At 41.3% G+C, this 17,733-nt stretch overlaps 1 protein-coding gene across 1 annotated transcript in view; it reads left to right on the forward strand.

Moving 5' to 3' along the window:
• Positions 1-1,295: 1,295 nt before the first annotated feature.
• Positions 1,296-17,733, forward strand: part of ptprn2 (protein tyrosine phosphatase receptor type N2) — a 132,340-nt gene continuing 115,902 nt past the window's right edge. Inside the window, exons 1-2 of the mRNA XM_074622592.1 lie at positions 1,296-1,672; positions 17,218-17,268. Of these exons, the coding sequence (XP_074478693.1) occupies positions 1,585-1,672; positions 17,218-17,268 (139 nt within the window). The 5' untranslated portion in view covers positions 1,296-1,584. The remainder of the gene's footprint in view (positions 1,673-17,217; positions 17,269-17,733) is intronic.

Below are 17,733 nucleotides of genomic sequence, written 5' to 3' on the forward strand. Positions count from 1 at the left end.
ATTATTTTTTTTCAGTCAAGCAAATAAGATGTGAACCTCCTTTATTGTGTTGCCTTCATGGCTACCGGGCAGTAATCATTCAGTCAAACCTCCTGTCTCCATCCATCCATCCATCCATCCATCCATCCGTCCTACATCCCTCTTCCATCCATCCATCCTACATCCCTCTTCCATCCATCCGTCCATTCATCCTACATCCCTCTTCCATCCATCCGTCCATTCATCCTACATCCCTCTTCCATCCATCCGTCCATTCATCCTACATCCCTCTTCCATCCATCCGTCCATTCATCCTACATCCCTCTTCCATCCATCCGTCCATCCATCCTACATCCCTCTTCCATCCATCCGTCCATCCATCCTACATCCCTCTTCCATCCATCCGTCCATTCATCCTACATCCCTCTTCCATCCATCCGTCCATTCATCCTACATCCCTCTTCCATCCATCCATCCTACATCCCTCTTCCATCCATCCGTCCATCCATCCTACATCCCTCTTCCATCCATCCGTCCATTCATCCTACATCCCTCTTCCATCCATCCGTCCATTCATCCTACATCCCTCTTCCATCCATCCGTCCATTCATCCTACATTCCTCTTTCATCCATCCTTCCATCATCCCTCTTCCATCCATCCTACATCCCTCTTTCATCCATCATCCTTCCTTCCATCATCCATCCATCCTTCCAGCTATCCATCTTTCATCCATCCATCTATCTATCCTTCCTTCCATCCATCCATCCATTCATCCTATGCCCCTTTTTATCCATCCATCCATCCTTCCTTCCATCCATCATTCTTCCTTCCTTCCTTCCTTCCATACATCTTTCATTCATCTATTCTTCCTTCCATCCATCATTCATCATTCTTCCTTCCATCCATCCATCTTTCATCCATCCTTCCTTCCTGCCTTCCTTCCATCCATCCATCATTCCTTCCTTCCTTCCTTCCAACCATCCTTCCATCCTTCCTTCCCTCCTTTCGTTCGTCCATCCATCCATCCCTCTTCCATCATCCATCCATCTTTCATCCATCTATCCTTCCCTCCATCCATCATCCATCCTTCCTTCCTTCCTTCCTTCCTCCCATCAATCCTTCATCCATCTATCCTTCCTTCCATCCATCCATCCATCCTTCCCTCCTGTCGTTCATCCGTCCATCCATCCATCCATCCATCCATCTTTCATCCATCCATCCATCCATCCATCCATCTTTCATCCATCCATCCATCTTTCATCCCTCCATCCCTCCATCCAGGTCGCTGTTGCATGCTGCCCGCCTCCTCCCTCCTCTCCTCACCATGTGTGTGTTTGACGTCAGTAACTTAGGAGGGGCTCCTCTCCGTGTAGCTGGTTGCTGGTTGCTGTTTGTGGTGCTGAAACAAACGCCTCTATCTTGTGTTGTTGCCATTTAAGCGACTATTTCTTTTTCTTTTTCTTTGCCCCAGCGTTTCTCCTCCTCAGCCCTCAGCCACCATGCCTCTCTAGTCCTGAGTCTGAGTCCACCTGAGTCTGCGTCCATCATGCTGTTTTCTCGGAGGTGTGCGATGGATTAGTAGTACTGAACCAGGCAGGAGCGGTATGGCTTCACCGTGGTGTCCCATCCTCTGCGCTGCATTGGCCGCCAGCCTCTGCTCCTCTTCACCTGCACAAGCTGACAGCAAATTTGGTAAGGTTTCATTAATATTTACCCTATTCTTTGCCAAATGTTTTATCCTTTTAGTGCCTGTGTCTGTGCTGCTAAGTCTGTCTCTGTTTGCCTGGGTCGTTTAAACAAACATTGCAAAAGTTATTCTATATTATACTTTATTATTATAACATTTGCAAGTGTCTTCTTAATTGCTATTTCCAAATTTGTGGTGTAGCTGTGTGCATGAGATCTGAAGTGGAAAAGTTACATAATATCAGGCCCACAGTGACTACTTGCATGATGCACTATATTTAGTTTCATAAAAAACACTTTATACTATATAAAATAAAATAACTTTTGCCAGCCCAATAATGACAGCCAGATTGACACACTATAACCATATTAATGCACTCAATTTCATATGGCTTTTAATGGCTGCCATGCCTATAATAAAAATTACTCAACACATGCCCTTAAAGAGCATGCAATTTTAAATCCACTTTAATATTTAATAATGCCTCCTCAGGAGACGGGGGCATCTTTCATACAGCCCTGTTTCATTTCCAGACTTGGCCCGGTTGTATTTTTCATTACCCTTGATTTGTTCTTGCCCCTCACACTGTAATTTGAAAAAAAAAAAAGTATGGCACAAGTCCAACGTATGACATATTAGAGAAGAAGCCATGGTGATAATTGTGTCCTTAAGACAGAAAGAGATTAGAGAGGATCTCATTTTACTTTTTTCAGGTGCTTCCTAACTTAACCACCTCCCATTTACACCTCTTATCACACTTACTGGTCTATGACACATGACAGTATAAACTTTATAATGAGCAAGAGGCAAATATAGGTCTCAGGTTGGCACTCCGGCTCTGTGATGATTCATACAGGCACCGAACTGCATCATATTCTTTATATTTAGAAGCAGAGGGTAGCCATCCATCCATCTTTCATCCATCTATCCTTCCATCCATCCATCTATCCATCCATCTATCCATCCATCTATCCTCCCATCCATCCATCCATCTTTCATCCATCTATCCATCTATCCATCTTTCATCCATCCATCCATCCATCCATCCATCCATCCATCCATCCATCCATCTTTCATCCATCTATCCATCTTTCATCCATCCATCCTTCCATCCATCCATCCATCCATCCATCTTTCATCCATCTATCCATCTTTCATCCATCCATCCTTCCATCCATCCATCCATTCATCCATCCATCTTTCATCCATCCATCCTTCCGTCCATCCATCTTTCATCCATCTATCCTTCCTTCCATCCATCCATCTTTCATCCATCTATCCTTCCATCCATCCATTCATCCATCCATCTTTCATCCATCCATCCTTCCTTCCATCCATCTTTCATCCATCTATTCTTCCATCCATCCATCCATCCATTCATCCATCCATCCATCTTTCATCCATCCATCCTTCCTTCCATCCATCTATCCTTCCTTCCATCCATCCATCCATCCATCTTTCATCCATCTATCCTTCCTTCCATTCATCCATCCATCCATCTTTCATCCATCCATCCTTCCTTCCATCCATCTTTCATCCATCTATCCTTCCATCCATTCATCCATCCATCTTTCATCCATCCATCCTTCCTTCCATCCATCTTTCATCCATCTATCCTTCCTTCCATCCTTCCATCCATCTTTCATCCATCTATCCTTCCTTCCATCTATCCATCCTTCCATCCATCTTTCCTTCCTTCCTTCCATCCATCTTTCAAGCATCTATCCTTCCATCCTTCCATCCATCCATTCATCCTACTTCCATTCTTCCATCCATCGAACCTTCCATTCATCCATCCTTCCATCCTTCCATCCTTCCATCCATCCTTCCTTCCATCCTTCCATCCATCCTTCCTTCCTTCCATCCATCCATCTTTCCGTCCACTGTACAGTTCATTTTTTACATATAACCTTGTTGGCTATTGGGTCAACAAACATAACTTATTTGACACGTCCCTTAATTTAAGTTTACAATTCTTGTGAATGAGTCAGTGTTTATTCCCCGAGAGTGCATTTCTCTCATTGAATTCTCAGCATGTTTTTCTCTGTGTGATGAAGAGGTCTCCATTGTCAGAGCGAGGCTGGGAGTTAAGAGATGGTTATTGTTTTTAATGAGTCCCTCTGCGGATTACGCTGTGTCATTGGAAAGCTTTAGGATCAAGGTGTGCTGCTGTGATGTATATATACACATCTACCTATAATAAAAACAGTGCATATATATAAAGTATATATGCATGGGTGTGTGGAGACGTGGAGAGACGGCAGCGGGAGCGTGCTGTGCGTGGGTGTTTATGTCCTGTCTGTCTGAGAGCGCATGAAAGCCAGACGAGGGGAGAAATAAGTCTGCAGCTGCACGCTCTGATTGTGAAATTAAGTGCTGTAAAATTTAATCAGAGGTGTGAATTTGGCCTTGTGCATATAGGACTAAAAGCATCAGAACTTTTCACATTCATAGAGCCTGAATGCATCTCTTTAGCATATTTTGAAGTATTTAATGCACTTTTACAATCGCCCACACCTGTTAAGAGGTCACCCGAAGTTGACTTTTTAATGCACTGGCTCTTATGTGAGTGTAAATCGGTGGTAGTATGCCTATGCATACAGACAACACAAATAATATTAAAATACAGGAGGTGTGTATTAGAACTCAAGCCAAAACAGTAACCACACAGTTGGTCAAATTGAGTTAAGACCTGAATCTGACTTTTTGGCATCAGTTTTACCATACTAAAAAAATTACATTATAGAAATGTATATATCCAGTTTGTTATTCCACATAACTATCAATAAAGATGGAGATAAAAACCTAGATAAACTCTTGCTAACGGTAACTATCTTAGCAGAGCAGTTAGCCTAACTGCCATCTCAGTTTTTGACTCCAGTGGAATTAAATGACTTGTGGTTAAACTACCTTAAAATTAAATCACATTCTTAAATCAACAACATTTTTTAATTGATTTATTATATTAATACACTATATTTGTATAGCACGTTTCAACTGATATCAATAAAAATATGAATAGTAAATGGACAGGCAGACACCTACATGTAGCGAAACAATACCTGCTATCACACATTTTAATGTATTAAATTGTAGATACATTTATTATTCATTTCAATATACTGTAAATATTGATAGTAGGTGGACAGAGATACATTTAATACCTATAGGCCTAACTGTGCACTGTAAATATCCCCTAAAAAAGTTTATTTTCTATGAAAAAAAATAGTTAAAATGCAAAAGAAAGATGAAAGAACTTATTTTGTTTGTAGATGCTGTGTTTTCCCTTGAAGATTGTCCAAAGGCAGAGTGCAGTATCTATTTTTAGCTTCTTATGTAGGTTCTATGGCACTTACATAGGTACTGAATCAGCTTAAACAGTCATAAAATGAACTACTTTTCCATCTGTTGCCGCCAGCTTGAAAATGTTAAACATTTCTTTCTCAATTTCGCTGCCTCTGTAGCTCTCTAGATCAGTATAGTATAGGTCACATCTGCCTGGTGTGATTTAGATTCACCCTAACCCTTACAGGATGACATAAACAGCAGTAAAATGCTAAGACATGCTTGTTTGGTCACCTTGATCTGATCATATTGTCCATGCCGTCTCTTCCAGGATGACGTTCTGATCTTCTAACAAGGTCATGCATGGGTTAACATGTTGTACTTTACCCGTGCTTTCCTGCTGGGCTGACTCAACAACCAGCCTTGAGTGCAGTGCCTTGAAGTGAGGCATGATTCAAAAGCATGCTTGAGATTTAGCCAAAGGGTGGTATTGCTATCAGTGGGAGGTGTTTGACAAACCTAACAACACTGATACACGTTAATTATGTCATAAAATACACAGCGGAAGGCTGAAAGAGGAAAAAAAGGATGGAGTTAAATTGAGGATATTCACACTGTGGTTTACTTTAAGGGTGCAGGAAGGTTAATGCCCTGTGTACACTAAAGTTAGGAAGAATATAATTTGAATAATGAATCCACTGACTACCGAAGAGCACCCTGCCAATGGAAAATTTGCAGGAATTGATTTTGTTGCGCATGAACACTCGAGCGCCTTGCAATCAGTGTTGCTATGAGGCCTGTTGTTAAAATTCTGTTGGGCGTCTCTTTTCTGTTTGCAGAGGTTTTGGCAGTGTCCTGAATCCCAATAACAACCACTGAAAATCCTGTAGTTTGCTAACTAGGCAGGCAGCCGCTCTCCCGCTCTCCAAGGTCATGTTTTGTTAGCAGGATAAATACTTTCTGCTAGGCTTATTGAACAGACATGGAATCAACTGAAATAGAGAAATATCAATCTAATAAAACCACAAGTTATGAAAAGCTTTTTGTGATTTAATGAAATGAAAATATCAATCACACCAGAGTGTTCTAATAATGCATTCACAAATCTAACAGGAACACGGAGATCAGACTTGAGTTTTTCAAAAGTGAGACTGCATGAATATGAAAAACGTAATCACACCTTATTGATTGTGTTGATTACCAAAGTGTAGCAGGCTTTAACGATTCAGTCTCAGCTTACCTCCCTAGAAATGACTCAAATGAACGAGTGTTACATGTATTGATGGATAGAGGTATGTGACTGGGCCGCTTATCTCCAATCTGTACATGGAGACATTGTCCTTTAAGGCTGTGCTGCTGGGTCTTTTCATTACGGCTGGCTATCAGCCTCCATCTCTTAATATACCCAGACAAGTAAGATTTGATTCATAGGCTGCTGAGCTCTATCTATTTTGCCACGGGGCTCTGTCATCCCGTAGATATCAGGACTGAGTGGTGATATCAAATATCTTTATAGTGGTTATAAATCATCTGAGAGGATTGAAATGTGCTCTGACATGAAGATAGACATTTTACAACGGCGTGGATTATGAGCATGGTGTATTTCTAAGTGGCGTTGGACATCTTACTTACAGTGGAAGTGCTTTGTTTTCATCTTACATGTGTTGTGTGGTTTGTGTTGTCTTATTATTTCCTGAGTTGCTAGGACACTCCCAGTCTGTCCCAGGGGACCAGTTATTCACATGGTTCATCCTGGGAGCAAGCGTATACTATAGTTCACACTGAGCATTTTAAAACAGCTTTTTTAAACTAAAAGTGCAAACACATTTATGTGAAAGGAGGGGAATATAAGAGGGAACTACAACTGTACTTCAAATCCAATTCATATACTGTATATAAAGACAAATTATGTTGACACATTTAGTCTTTAGTGTTTACCATGCCAAACATTTGTCAATTAGCACTAAACACAAAATACAGCTGAGGTTGATGAAACGGCATTATAGTTTTGTGGGTATTTTTGCACCGAAACAGACCAAAGTTGCCATCCCTTGATGTCTAGCTTGGCCAAAAACCTTCAATCAACTGTTTAAACATGTAATATGTCCATGTAGACTCCATATCAATACGCTTTCAACACCAACACATTGCTCACAATGCCTCATACTGTGTATTTTAAAAGCAGAGACACTTCTGAATAATGAAAACTCATTTCTAAAGCTCTGCTTGAATGCCCTCAGAACTCATAATTAAAGTAAAAGCTGATCCAAGGATAAAAACTAATAGGACTGCCAAAAGGAATAAGACCCTGCAGCGGTGTCTCTCGTACTCTCAGTAAAAGGTCGCAGTGCATTTCTCTTATCTCTTAGGACGTCTGTCATCCTGACTGAGCTGCTAAAGGGTCAGCTAGCGTCGGCCTTCAGTTCACATTTTATTGACACTTTGGATGTTGAGCTTTTTCTAGGAAGGCTTTGACTCATCATCCATTCAATGGCAAACTATTTATCGGATGAGATTTTATTGTGCTATACAGCCTTTCTTTGTGCACATGGCTGCGCACGCAGAATGGTTAAACGAGCATTTGGTGTGTTGTTTGCAAAGCCTGTTGTCTCTAAATTAATAATCTCAACAGCTGCAGCATTCAGTGTGAGCATAATCAAGATTGTCTGCCATCATCTGTGGTTGAATGCAATATATGCCTATTGATTTTAACTAATAAACAGCACACAGTGTTGTAAACCACCTCTCCTCAGCTGCACTGAACCAACATACAGCTGCTGACTTGATAAGCTATTCATGAAGTGTTTTCGAAATGCACGGGGAATATTAGGTTGTTTGGTTAATTTTCAAAGTTGCAGCCTTTAAAGTGTAAGCAGTGAATTTCTGACACAAAGCCGGCTGTATATTCCTGGCTTGGGACGCTGCCACGGCTGGTGTGATAACAGACGACGTGCGATGTTTCTCTGTGACTCAACAGATGCTCGGAGGAGTGTGTTGGCTTTTGAGTGGTTATTGAGACGAGGGAGTGGGAGCAAAGCGGCTGGCTGTGCTTCTGTGTCTTTTCCCGACAAATGTCGGCGGCTCTTGAGAGGAAGGAAGTCAGAACTGTGTCAAATAGACGCGTCGAGGCAATCCATCTCGTTATTCTCTTTCCTGCTTCGGTTCAAGGTAAAGCTAGAAGATATTCTGGGTCAAGGAGGGAAGGAGTGCCACCAGAGAGGAACGGGAGGTTATGAGGGACTGCTCTTCTTTTTCACTCTCTAATCTAAATTAAATTACATTTCAGTCGAGGCTTTTTTGCTCCTTGGAGACTTGTCAGGTGTAAGAATGTGATGCATTAACACTGCTAGTGTTGGTTAAGTTTTCCCACTTCCACATAGCAGTAGTGCTTTTCTCACCTCGTCATATACCTGAGCTTCACCACCTCTTGACACAGTGTGAAAACATCCTCTGGCGTCAAAAGGAAGCTTCAACGGCTCGGTTCTGCCTTTTCACAACTGTTCCTGTTCGTATGAAATGGTGTTCAGGGGTCAGTGCGAAGGTCAGCGCTGTGTTGCAGAGATTTATAATGAGGACAATAACCCAGTAATGAGGATTCTGCAGACAGCGAGTTGAGCACAAGAATTAATCTATACTATCTCAGCTGTGATTAAAGCAGTAATGTGTCTGCCTCGTCTTAGGGTGATGCTGATTAATACTCCAGACCATTTCTCAGTGCAGCAGGGAGAGAAAATGACTGTTGGGAGGAAGCGTGGCGAGAGAGAGAGATGCTGGAAATCTAATGGGGGAGGTATTTTCCTATTTTTCTGACTAATTGATGTGACTACTGTAGTCTTCGAAGTACATTAGTGCCATTTTCCTGGCAAATTTGGCTCAAATCCACTAGAAACACTCCACAGCAGCTCTAATGAAACAAGCTGTTTGTAGCATTATTCAACAACAACCGGTGTGATTTGCTGGCAATGCTGCTGAACTCTGCCCCGTCCCGATTTTTCTTCCCTATGCTCACAATGGATCAAATGATTATGTGTAATGTGAAAGGGCGGGGTGGCTCGTAGTGAGGATTATCACCCGACTTTGCAGAACCCTTCAGCTCTATGGAGCTTTATGGGGTCTTTCAGCTCATTGTTTTGGTTTTATGGCCTGCAACTTTACTGTTTTGGTTCGCTCTCAAATAGGATATAACAGGATAAGATATAACAACATTGGTATCACGTCAATATTGTCTTTAATGCTCATTCCACTGGCCCCACAATTTAGTTGATAGAGGTTTAAATAACATCTCCATCCCAAAACTAGACATTTTCATAATGTCCCCTGTTTATTATACATTAAGTACTGTAACTACTTTTCAGTTTACCTGAATATATTGTAGGTTATGCTATATTTGGATAGTCTAATGCAGATATGACTGAGCATTGGATGATTATAATGGGTCAGAAGAACAGTCTCAGGTGCGACAGGAATGGGTTCAATATTTAAAATGGATCCAGTTCGAGTTAGGACAGAGATTTAATCAGCTGAAGGGAATTCATATGTTCATTTGTGGATGACGTTATTGTTGAGAATCACCCGTTAATCTTGCAATCCAATTAATTGTATTAGAAAGCTGTATTTAATGAAAACAATTCTGTCAGTGAAAGAGACAAAACTGATGGGTTTGATTTAGGGCTGACCCCTCTTAGTCGATTAGTCGAACTAATTAGAAATAGAAATAGAAATAGAAAGCTTTATTGTCATTGTATTAAATACAACGAGATTCACAGTTGCCACTTCTGGTCAGTGCTTTAAAACAAATACTTGACAAGACTAAACGAGGCAGATAAAACATATAACAGGTAAAACACACACACATTTATAAAGCAAATAAAACAGGTAAAGTAGATGTAATAAATTGGTTGTTTCGGTTTTAGTCGACTAAGATTTCTTTCGTTTTTTAATCTAAGATTTCTGAGATTTCTTTAGTATTTTTTTATGCTTTTACATGCTGAATGACTAAAGATTTAAAGTGGGGCTTTTGTGGAGAAAATCTGTTTCACAGATCTGTATCTAATGTATGTCTGTATCAGAACTAATTGATTAGTCGACAAAATTGTATGAGTGTTAGAGTGTTGAATTTCTTTTGTCGAGGACAGACGTAGTTAGTTTGATTTTGAAAAGATCTTTAGATTCTCCTCAAGCCACAGAAACTGTCCCTCCCTTAGTGATGAGAAGTAGTGTGTCTGAGTGGGTACAAGTGTGGATACAGTTTCATTAAAATTACCAAACGGGCACAAGAATGACTTGGGAACACCTGCATTTGAATGTCTACTTTAGGGAACCCAAACACTGTTGTGCTGTGATGACCTACATGTTAAATGAGGTTCAGCTGGCGCTCATAAGAGTTCAACCTTTTACTTCATCTGGAGGACCGTAGATTTCCCTCTGGGGTCGGGTTGTGTTGGTTCACTCCTCATGAGGAGGACGCTTGGCTGTTTGACTCGCTCTGCTTCCGCACTTAAACGCCCAAATCACACCTCAGAAGAGGGGAGACAATCAAATGTCTGAATCATTCAACGCGGGTCGGAGAAAAGGTCAAGCCGGCCTATTTCTGGGTCCTCCGTCGGCGCGGCGACGCTGCCATCTTTAATTCATGGCCGCTGTCTGGGCTGTCGCCTGGAGCTGGCAGCTGAGTGACTGAGAGTGACCTGCCTGCCTGGGAATTCTGAGACAAATTCTCTGGAAAATCGTTGAGAAATGTGTTTGGTTACACACTTCGGGATGTCGGAGGGTTTCATGTCAGGTTCCCTCTTCCATCAAAGTAACCCCACCTGCGTCTAGCTCCTACTAATTATTCATTCAGTTTTTAAAAATGACTTTAGAGGTATTCTCTGATGCATTACACTTTCTTTCAAGGAAAAGTTTGGCATTTTTGGAAATTCACTTATTTGCTTTCTTGCTGAGCGTTTTTATCAGAACATGTCTAAAATATGACGCTACAGCCGAAGCCAGGCTAGCTGTTCCCCCCTGTTTCCAGTCTTTGTGCTAAGCTAAGCTAACTGGCTGCTGGCTGTAGCTTTATATTTAGCGTTAAGACATGGGTGTAGTTTCGATCTTCTCTCATCTCACTCTCAGCAAGAAAGCGAATAAGTGTATTTTCTAAAATGTCAAATTTTGCCTCAATGCACAAAATGGACATTTATCTGTAATATAATATGAAAAAAGAAGCCTCGACAGTTAGTGTAGCTCACGGTAATTTTGTGGTGTGAAAATGGATTGTTAACAGTTGGGGTGGGAATCACTAGAGGCCCCACGATACGATGTTATCATGATCTTATTGCGGTTTTAAACATTTTGCGATATGCCGAGTATTGCGATAAGATATGTTGCGATTTATTACCTTTCTTCCACTGCAAATTATGCAGTTTGTCAACATCTGTTTTATCTAATAAGATACCATTTTCAGTTTTCATTCACATATCTTGAGGTCAGAGGTCAAGGGACCCCTTTGAAAATGGCAATGCCAGATTTTTCTCACCAAATTAAGTGCAACTTTGGAGCGTTATTTAGCGTTTTACCAGTATCTATACAATATTGCCGTGCAAAATATCGCAATACTATGCTGTATCGATTTTTTTCCCCCACCCCTAGTTAAGTGTGTTTCACCTCAGTTTCCTTGTGAAACGTCGGTGCACAGAATGTCACAGCATTATTCAAACAATTGTTATAACAACGTCTTGTCATGTTAAGATGGAAAGTGCATGTGGAATGTATGAAAATGTTGAGCTACCTTGGCTGCATTGCCGACATGTGACGTGCCGCTCTTGACAAGAACAGACCTTTTGGAGCAGAGAGAGAAGCTCGGAGCCATCTTTAATTTTAGCAGGAGAGCGCCTTAACGACACAAGCTGTTTAAATCTGCGGACACGGTGTCAAGCTGGTGCTAATTTGCTTGCAGGTGATGTTCCTCTCTGCTGTCCCTGCTACCAGCAGCGCTCCCTTTTCAATTCACTTGCACTTTTATTGACGTTGTCACCCTCTGCACTGTTCGGAAATGGCTTTTTTGGCCGACAGTCCAGGTGTGTGTGTGTGTGTGTGAGAGTAAAAATACGTCAGGTGTCCTTGGTCGCAGCTTATAATTATAATAAAAGATATGTCGGTGGCCCCAGAGAGTGAATGAAATATGTCCGAAACTGCAGCAGGCTCTGGGAGTGGCTGTCCTCGCTGCCAGACTCCCAACGTCCTCCTTGGCCTCTTAGACATCACAGATGGTATCCCGGCACCGGCCAACCACCTGTGAGTGGAAAGTGAACGATAAAAGTCTCTGACTTCTTCTTAGGTTTAGCCTCATCGGGACATATTTAATGTTCAAGGCAAGGTCAGCCAAATGTTGAAGACGATCTCAAGCAGCTCCTCCAGACAGAAACCCGCTCTGAGCTGTGTAATGGATGGCTTGATAATGTACAGGTGGAGATTATCTGAGATATTAATGTGGCTATATTATTGTCTAATGAGAAACTCTCAGTCATTCTAATGTAATTGCTTTTCCTTAAATGACCTCAAATGAGCTTTTCCCTTCAAACACGCTCCTCTCGGATTTCACGCCCCCGAGGGTTGACACCCTTGTTGTTGTGTCCCTGACACGCTGTGGAGCTGAGATTTTAGCTCAAGGTGAATTGTATTATGTGTGTATGTGTGTGTGTGTGTGTGTGTGTGTGTGTGTGTGTGTTAATCCTTGCTTACTTAAACAGAAGATGCACTTGCCTCCCTTAATAGCAGTTAGTGGTAATAAAGCAGGCAGGGGGCATCATGGGAAAGTGTCTCTCCGTTACACAGCTGTGGATGGAGGCTCTGGAGAGGTTTAGGCCACAGGTTATTGTTTTTGATTTCTGGAAGTGTTTTTATGCAAAACCTCCGTAACATTTTGTATTTAATTTTGCAAAGACAGACAGAGATAAAACTGTAAGATCTATAAGGTTGCAGTTCTTTCTACGATCTCTTATTTCCCAGAATGATGTGAATACAGGCCAGTAACTGCCTGTATGTGAACTGACTTACTGCATCCATTGACCTCCTGGATTCTCCCTGCATTCTGTCGTTGTAAATTAGGTCACACGGTGCCTATTTTGGGAGGGGAAGCTAGTGCGCATTTACAGCACCTGTTAGCTCACAGCTAGTGCTGCGGCAAAGGATTATTTTCATTATCGATTAATCTGGCAGTTGTTTTGATAATTAATTGATTAAGTCAATAAAATGTCAGGAAATAGTGAAAAATGCAATTTTTCTAGAGCTCTATGTGACGCCAATTTTGTCCAGATGTTTAGTTTACAATGATATAAAGCTCACAAAGCAGTAAATGCTCACATTTGAGGGCCTGAAACCCATGGATGTAGAGAACTGGATACAGCGTTGGAGGCAGGGCCTTGTTCATTTGTGTGATTTCAACACAAAAAGCACACTCAAATCATCTCTGTTGGTCCACCAAATCCCACTGAGGCTGCACTTACTCGTCTAAATTTCCCATTGAGGAGCTACTGTGATGAGGTTGACATGGCAACAAGAGCATCAACACTCAATAGCAAGTGTAGTACTTTTTTGGAAAGGTCATTTTCTTTGTGAATGATTTTGCACACCTAGAATTACACAAAACAATGTGGCTACTCTTTTATCAGGATGCTTCAGTAAGATATAACCTGGACACCTTTTTGTTTTTTCTACTTTTCTTCCTCAGCCACGACGAGTCGAGCACCCTTTTGTTTTTTTTCGCCTGAGGTATAATCAGCAGCATCCACTGTGATTGCATTTTAATTAAAAGGCGCCATTTTAATCATCTCTGGCATGGTGTTGGAGAAAGGGGATGTGGCGTTATCAATCCTATGTCCCTGCCTATCACACACGCACACACATACACACACATGTCTGACTAACTATGCTTGGCTGGATGCTTCATTAAATGGAAGGTCGTAATTAATATTGAGAGCTGACAAGGCCTCCCAGAGAACCCGATGAATTAAGCAGGGAAGTGATGGGGAGGTAAAGTTGAATGGACTGACACTAATTGCAGAGCGGTGAGATGCATGCTGGTCAAGAGGGATTGTGTGGCTCTTCCTAAGTGCTCTGCATAAGTTTGGTCTTATATATGTTTGTAGTCATCTCCAAGCTAAATGGGGAAATATTGATCGTTTGGTCTGTAAAATTTAAAATCCTATCTCTTTTAGCTCTGTTTTTGGTCTCCACCAACTTCCGAGGGAAATATCTGTCTCTTTAGCTGCTAAATGCTCCGCTATGTTCACCACCTAGTCACTAACTGTGTCTGTCTATTGTTTGGTGCTGGGCAGGTCGTGTACAGAGTGTTTATTAGAGCTTTTCCACTGCAAACAGCTGCCTGCTGCATCTGGAAATGTCCTTGATGAGAGCAGTGAGAGTGAACCGAAACAGCAAATGTGCTGTAAAACCGAAACAAATGAGCTGAAAGATGCTAAAATGCTCTATAGAGCTATGTGGAACTGTAGATAAACTGCTGATAATTCTTTATGTCACTATACTATACATATAATTCATTGTTAATATAAAATTATTGATTAAAGGAGCTTTCAGATTTTGTAAAGCAGTTGAAATGTGTGTTAAAAGTTTGTTTTATGGTTATAATTTATTTATTTATTTTATTTTATTTAACCTTTATTTATCCAGGATAGTGCAATTGAGGTTTGAAATCTCTTTTCCAAGGGAGTCCTGGCCAAGATTTTATATTGTGCCCGTTAGTATTTAATATCTATGGAAAAGAGTGTCATTTAGGACTGCAGCTAATGACTATTTTCATTGTCTATTAATCTGTCGAGTATTTTCTCCATTAATCATTGGTAGTTAGATGTTTGGTCTATAAAATGTCAGAAAATAGTGAAAAATTACGATCAATGTTTCCCAAAGCCCAAGATGACGTCCTCAGGTGTCTCGTTTTGTCCAAAACTCAAAGATATTCAGTTTACTGTCATAGAGGAGTAAAGAAACCAGAAAATATTAACATTTAAGAAGCTGGAATCAGAACATTTTGACTTATTTTTTCTTAACAAATTACCCAAACCGATTAATCCATTAGTTGGCGATTCATTTAATAGTTGACAACTAATCCATTAATCGTTGCAGCTCTAGTGTCATTATGGATCTGCTGTGGCAGGAAGCTTCGGAACAAAATGCTCAAGTCCATGTGCAGTTTTCAACCGAGAACAGCATTTTAGAGTCATGGTATAACCTGCAAAATGTAGCTTAGTCTGTCCATGAAAATGAGAAAAACAGGAAAGTACGTGTTGTCAAAGAAGCCATTTGATGTTCGAACAGTAAGTTGCGTCTCTTCTGTTCAGGACATTCTGCCTTTTAGTTTTGTTCTAGAGAACTGAGCGACCTTACAGCTCTGCTATGATGCCTCACTCTACATCGTTAAATAGCCATTTCGCTGACATACTGAAGCCATTACCTCCGAAAGATGTAATGTGCCCTCGACTTTCCAAACAAAATGGCTGCATATTGTTACTGTGTAATCCGGTTATCACGCAGACTAGACTTTAATAATTATAACAGAATAATGATCCTAATGATGGATCTGCACAGAAGAGAACTTGAACAAACTTGGAGCAAGTGATGCCTGAAAAGTTCCCGTCTCATCCCCACCTGTCCTGATTATCTTTCCTTTCTGTGTGAATTGATTAACAGACTTCTCGCACCTATCTCTTCTCATTATTAAAGAGGTCTGACAGAGGCCTCTCCTCCCACTCAGCCTGTTCTCTATTCACGGTCACGAGCTGCTCATTGCTGTCCATCGAGGCCGCCTGGGCCAAGAGGGTGCATCCAAGTACGTCACTCCTACTGATGAGCTGAAGCAGGGAAATAACAAAGATAAAAGACTTGACGAAAGAGGACTGAGGCATGACCTAGTTGTTGATTGTCTCCGTGTTGCCAACGCTGCAAACGCCATAAACACTGTAGCCTGTCGAGAGCTTATTGAACAAACCCAAATGATTAGTGGCTCATTTACTGGCTGAATGTCTGATTTTGACCCTGAATGTGACAGAAAATAACACTTCAAGAGGAGTTTTTACCCCACAGACTATTTTTTCCCCCGTCTTTTCCTGGAAATGTGTGAACGTGGAGGATCACCTGTGCAGATCGGCGAGCAGAACAATCAGTCCTCTGCTCGCTGCAACTCCCATGTGTGAAATATGAACACAGGGAACAGCTACCCATAATGCTCCTGCCATCTGTTCATTTATTAGTCTGGAACACCCAGCCCTGGTCCAAGCGTAAAAGTTCATTAATATTCATACAACATTCATATATGGAAGCGTTGGGGTATTAGTGTCAGAGACAGGATAGGAGAAGTCGCACTAATTGGTGATTGATGGCTCTGCCATTAGTGGCGAGGCCCACGGCCACAGTTAATGTAGTACTAAGCTGTACTCTTATAGAGCGGGGACATATTTAGAACTTGTGACTTTGGGCTAATTTTGTTCTGCAATTTAGTACATTTTCTGTACATTCAGTTGTCAATTGTGTCTATATGTGTGTACTACATTTGCTTATGGCCTCCATTTATATCCAATATCAACACATTTGTTTTGTTTTCCTCCTTGTATGCCTGCTGGACTGGTTTACAATGTCCCTCCCATCTTGAGTTATGCAGCAGCCCAACGCGATGCAAGACCTCTGCTTCGGGGTTTATTTCACAACCATAACCCGCTAGCTGTACATTATCCCGCTTATTACACGGCTACTTACTTAAGAAATCAATGATTTGACACAAAAACAGTCCGCCAGAGTCCGACATTAGCACTGCGCCCATAGCAACGGTCTGTTATACATAGCAACGGTCTGCTGTAAAGAAATAACAGGCCGTAGAACGCCGTGATTGACCAATCGGAATCGAGTATTCAACAGAGCCGTTTAACAAATACAGATATGAAAGTGGTATCAATCTTCTCATCTAACTCGTTTAATGACTGATTAATGCATTTATTGTTTAGACCATAAAATGGTCCCAGAACCCAAGGTGACATATTCAAAATGCTTGTTTTGTCCAACCAGTAGTACAAAAAACCCCAAAATATTCAATCTACAATGATATACAGAGGAGAAAAGCATCATATTCTTCCTTTTGAGAAGCTGTAACAAGATAATTTATGTAAATTCTGTTTGATAAATGACGTACGCGATTATCAAAATTGTTGTAGAGCAACCTGTGGAGGATTTTTTTGTCTATTACTAAGTCTTGTGTTTCTCCCTCTCTCCCCTCCAGGTTGCCTGTTTGAAGACGAGCTCTGTACACCGTATGAGTTCTGCGTCAATGGTAAGTCAGACTCAGCGAGTCGTGTACGCCCACCACACATCGTTATATTGTACATCATCCCTGTAGCATCAACCATCATCGACCCAATGCACCTCTCAACCCGTCCTGGCTATTTTTAATCATTCAGGGATTTATAGATAGATAGATCGTCATTGGAGATCTTGCTCACCGCATTTTGTTCCAGCTCAGTTTAGACACATGAGTCATGTTTAAGAAAAGCTTTAAAACATCTGGGAGCAAGGCTGCAACAGTGAGAGGCGAGCACAATATACCTATTAAACAGTTGTCTCATTTAATTCATCTAACTAACCACCAGGCTTCGGATCAATACCGGCAGGATGTTTTCCCTTTTATATGTCAAGGTTTACCCAAACCGCAAATGGTCACGACCTCATCTATAAAACCATCTTGTCACGGAGGATGGATGCGTCTGTGTCAGTGGTTGTCGTGGCAACGTGTCACCTG

Source organism: Sebastes fasciatus, chromosome 21 (genome assembly GCF_043250625.1).
Source record: "Sebastes fasciatus isolate fSebFas1 chromosome 21, fSebFas1.pri, whole genome shotgun sequence".
Taxonomy (NCBI): domain Eukaryota; kingdom Metazoa; phylum Chordata; class Actinopteri; order Perciformes; family Sebastidae; genus Sebastes; species Sebastes fasciatus.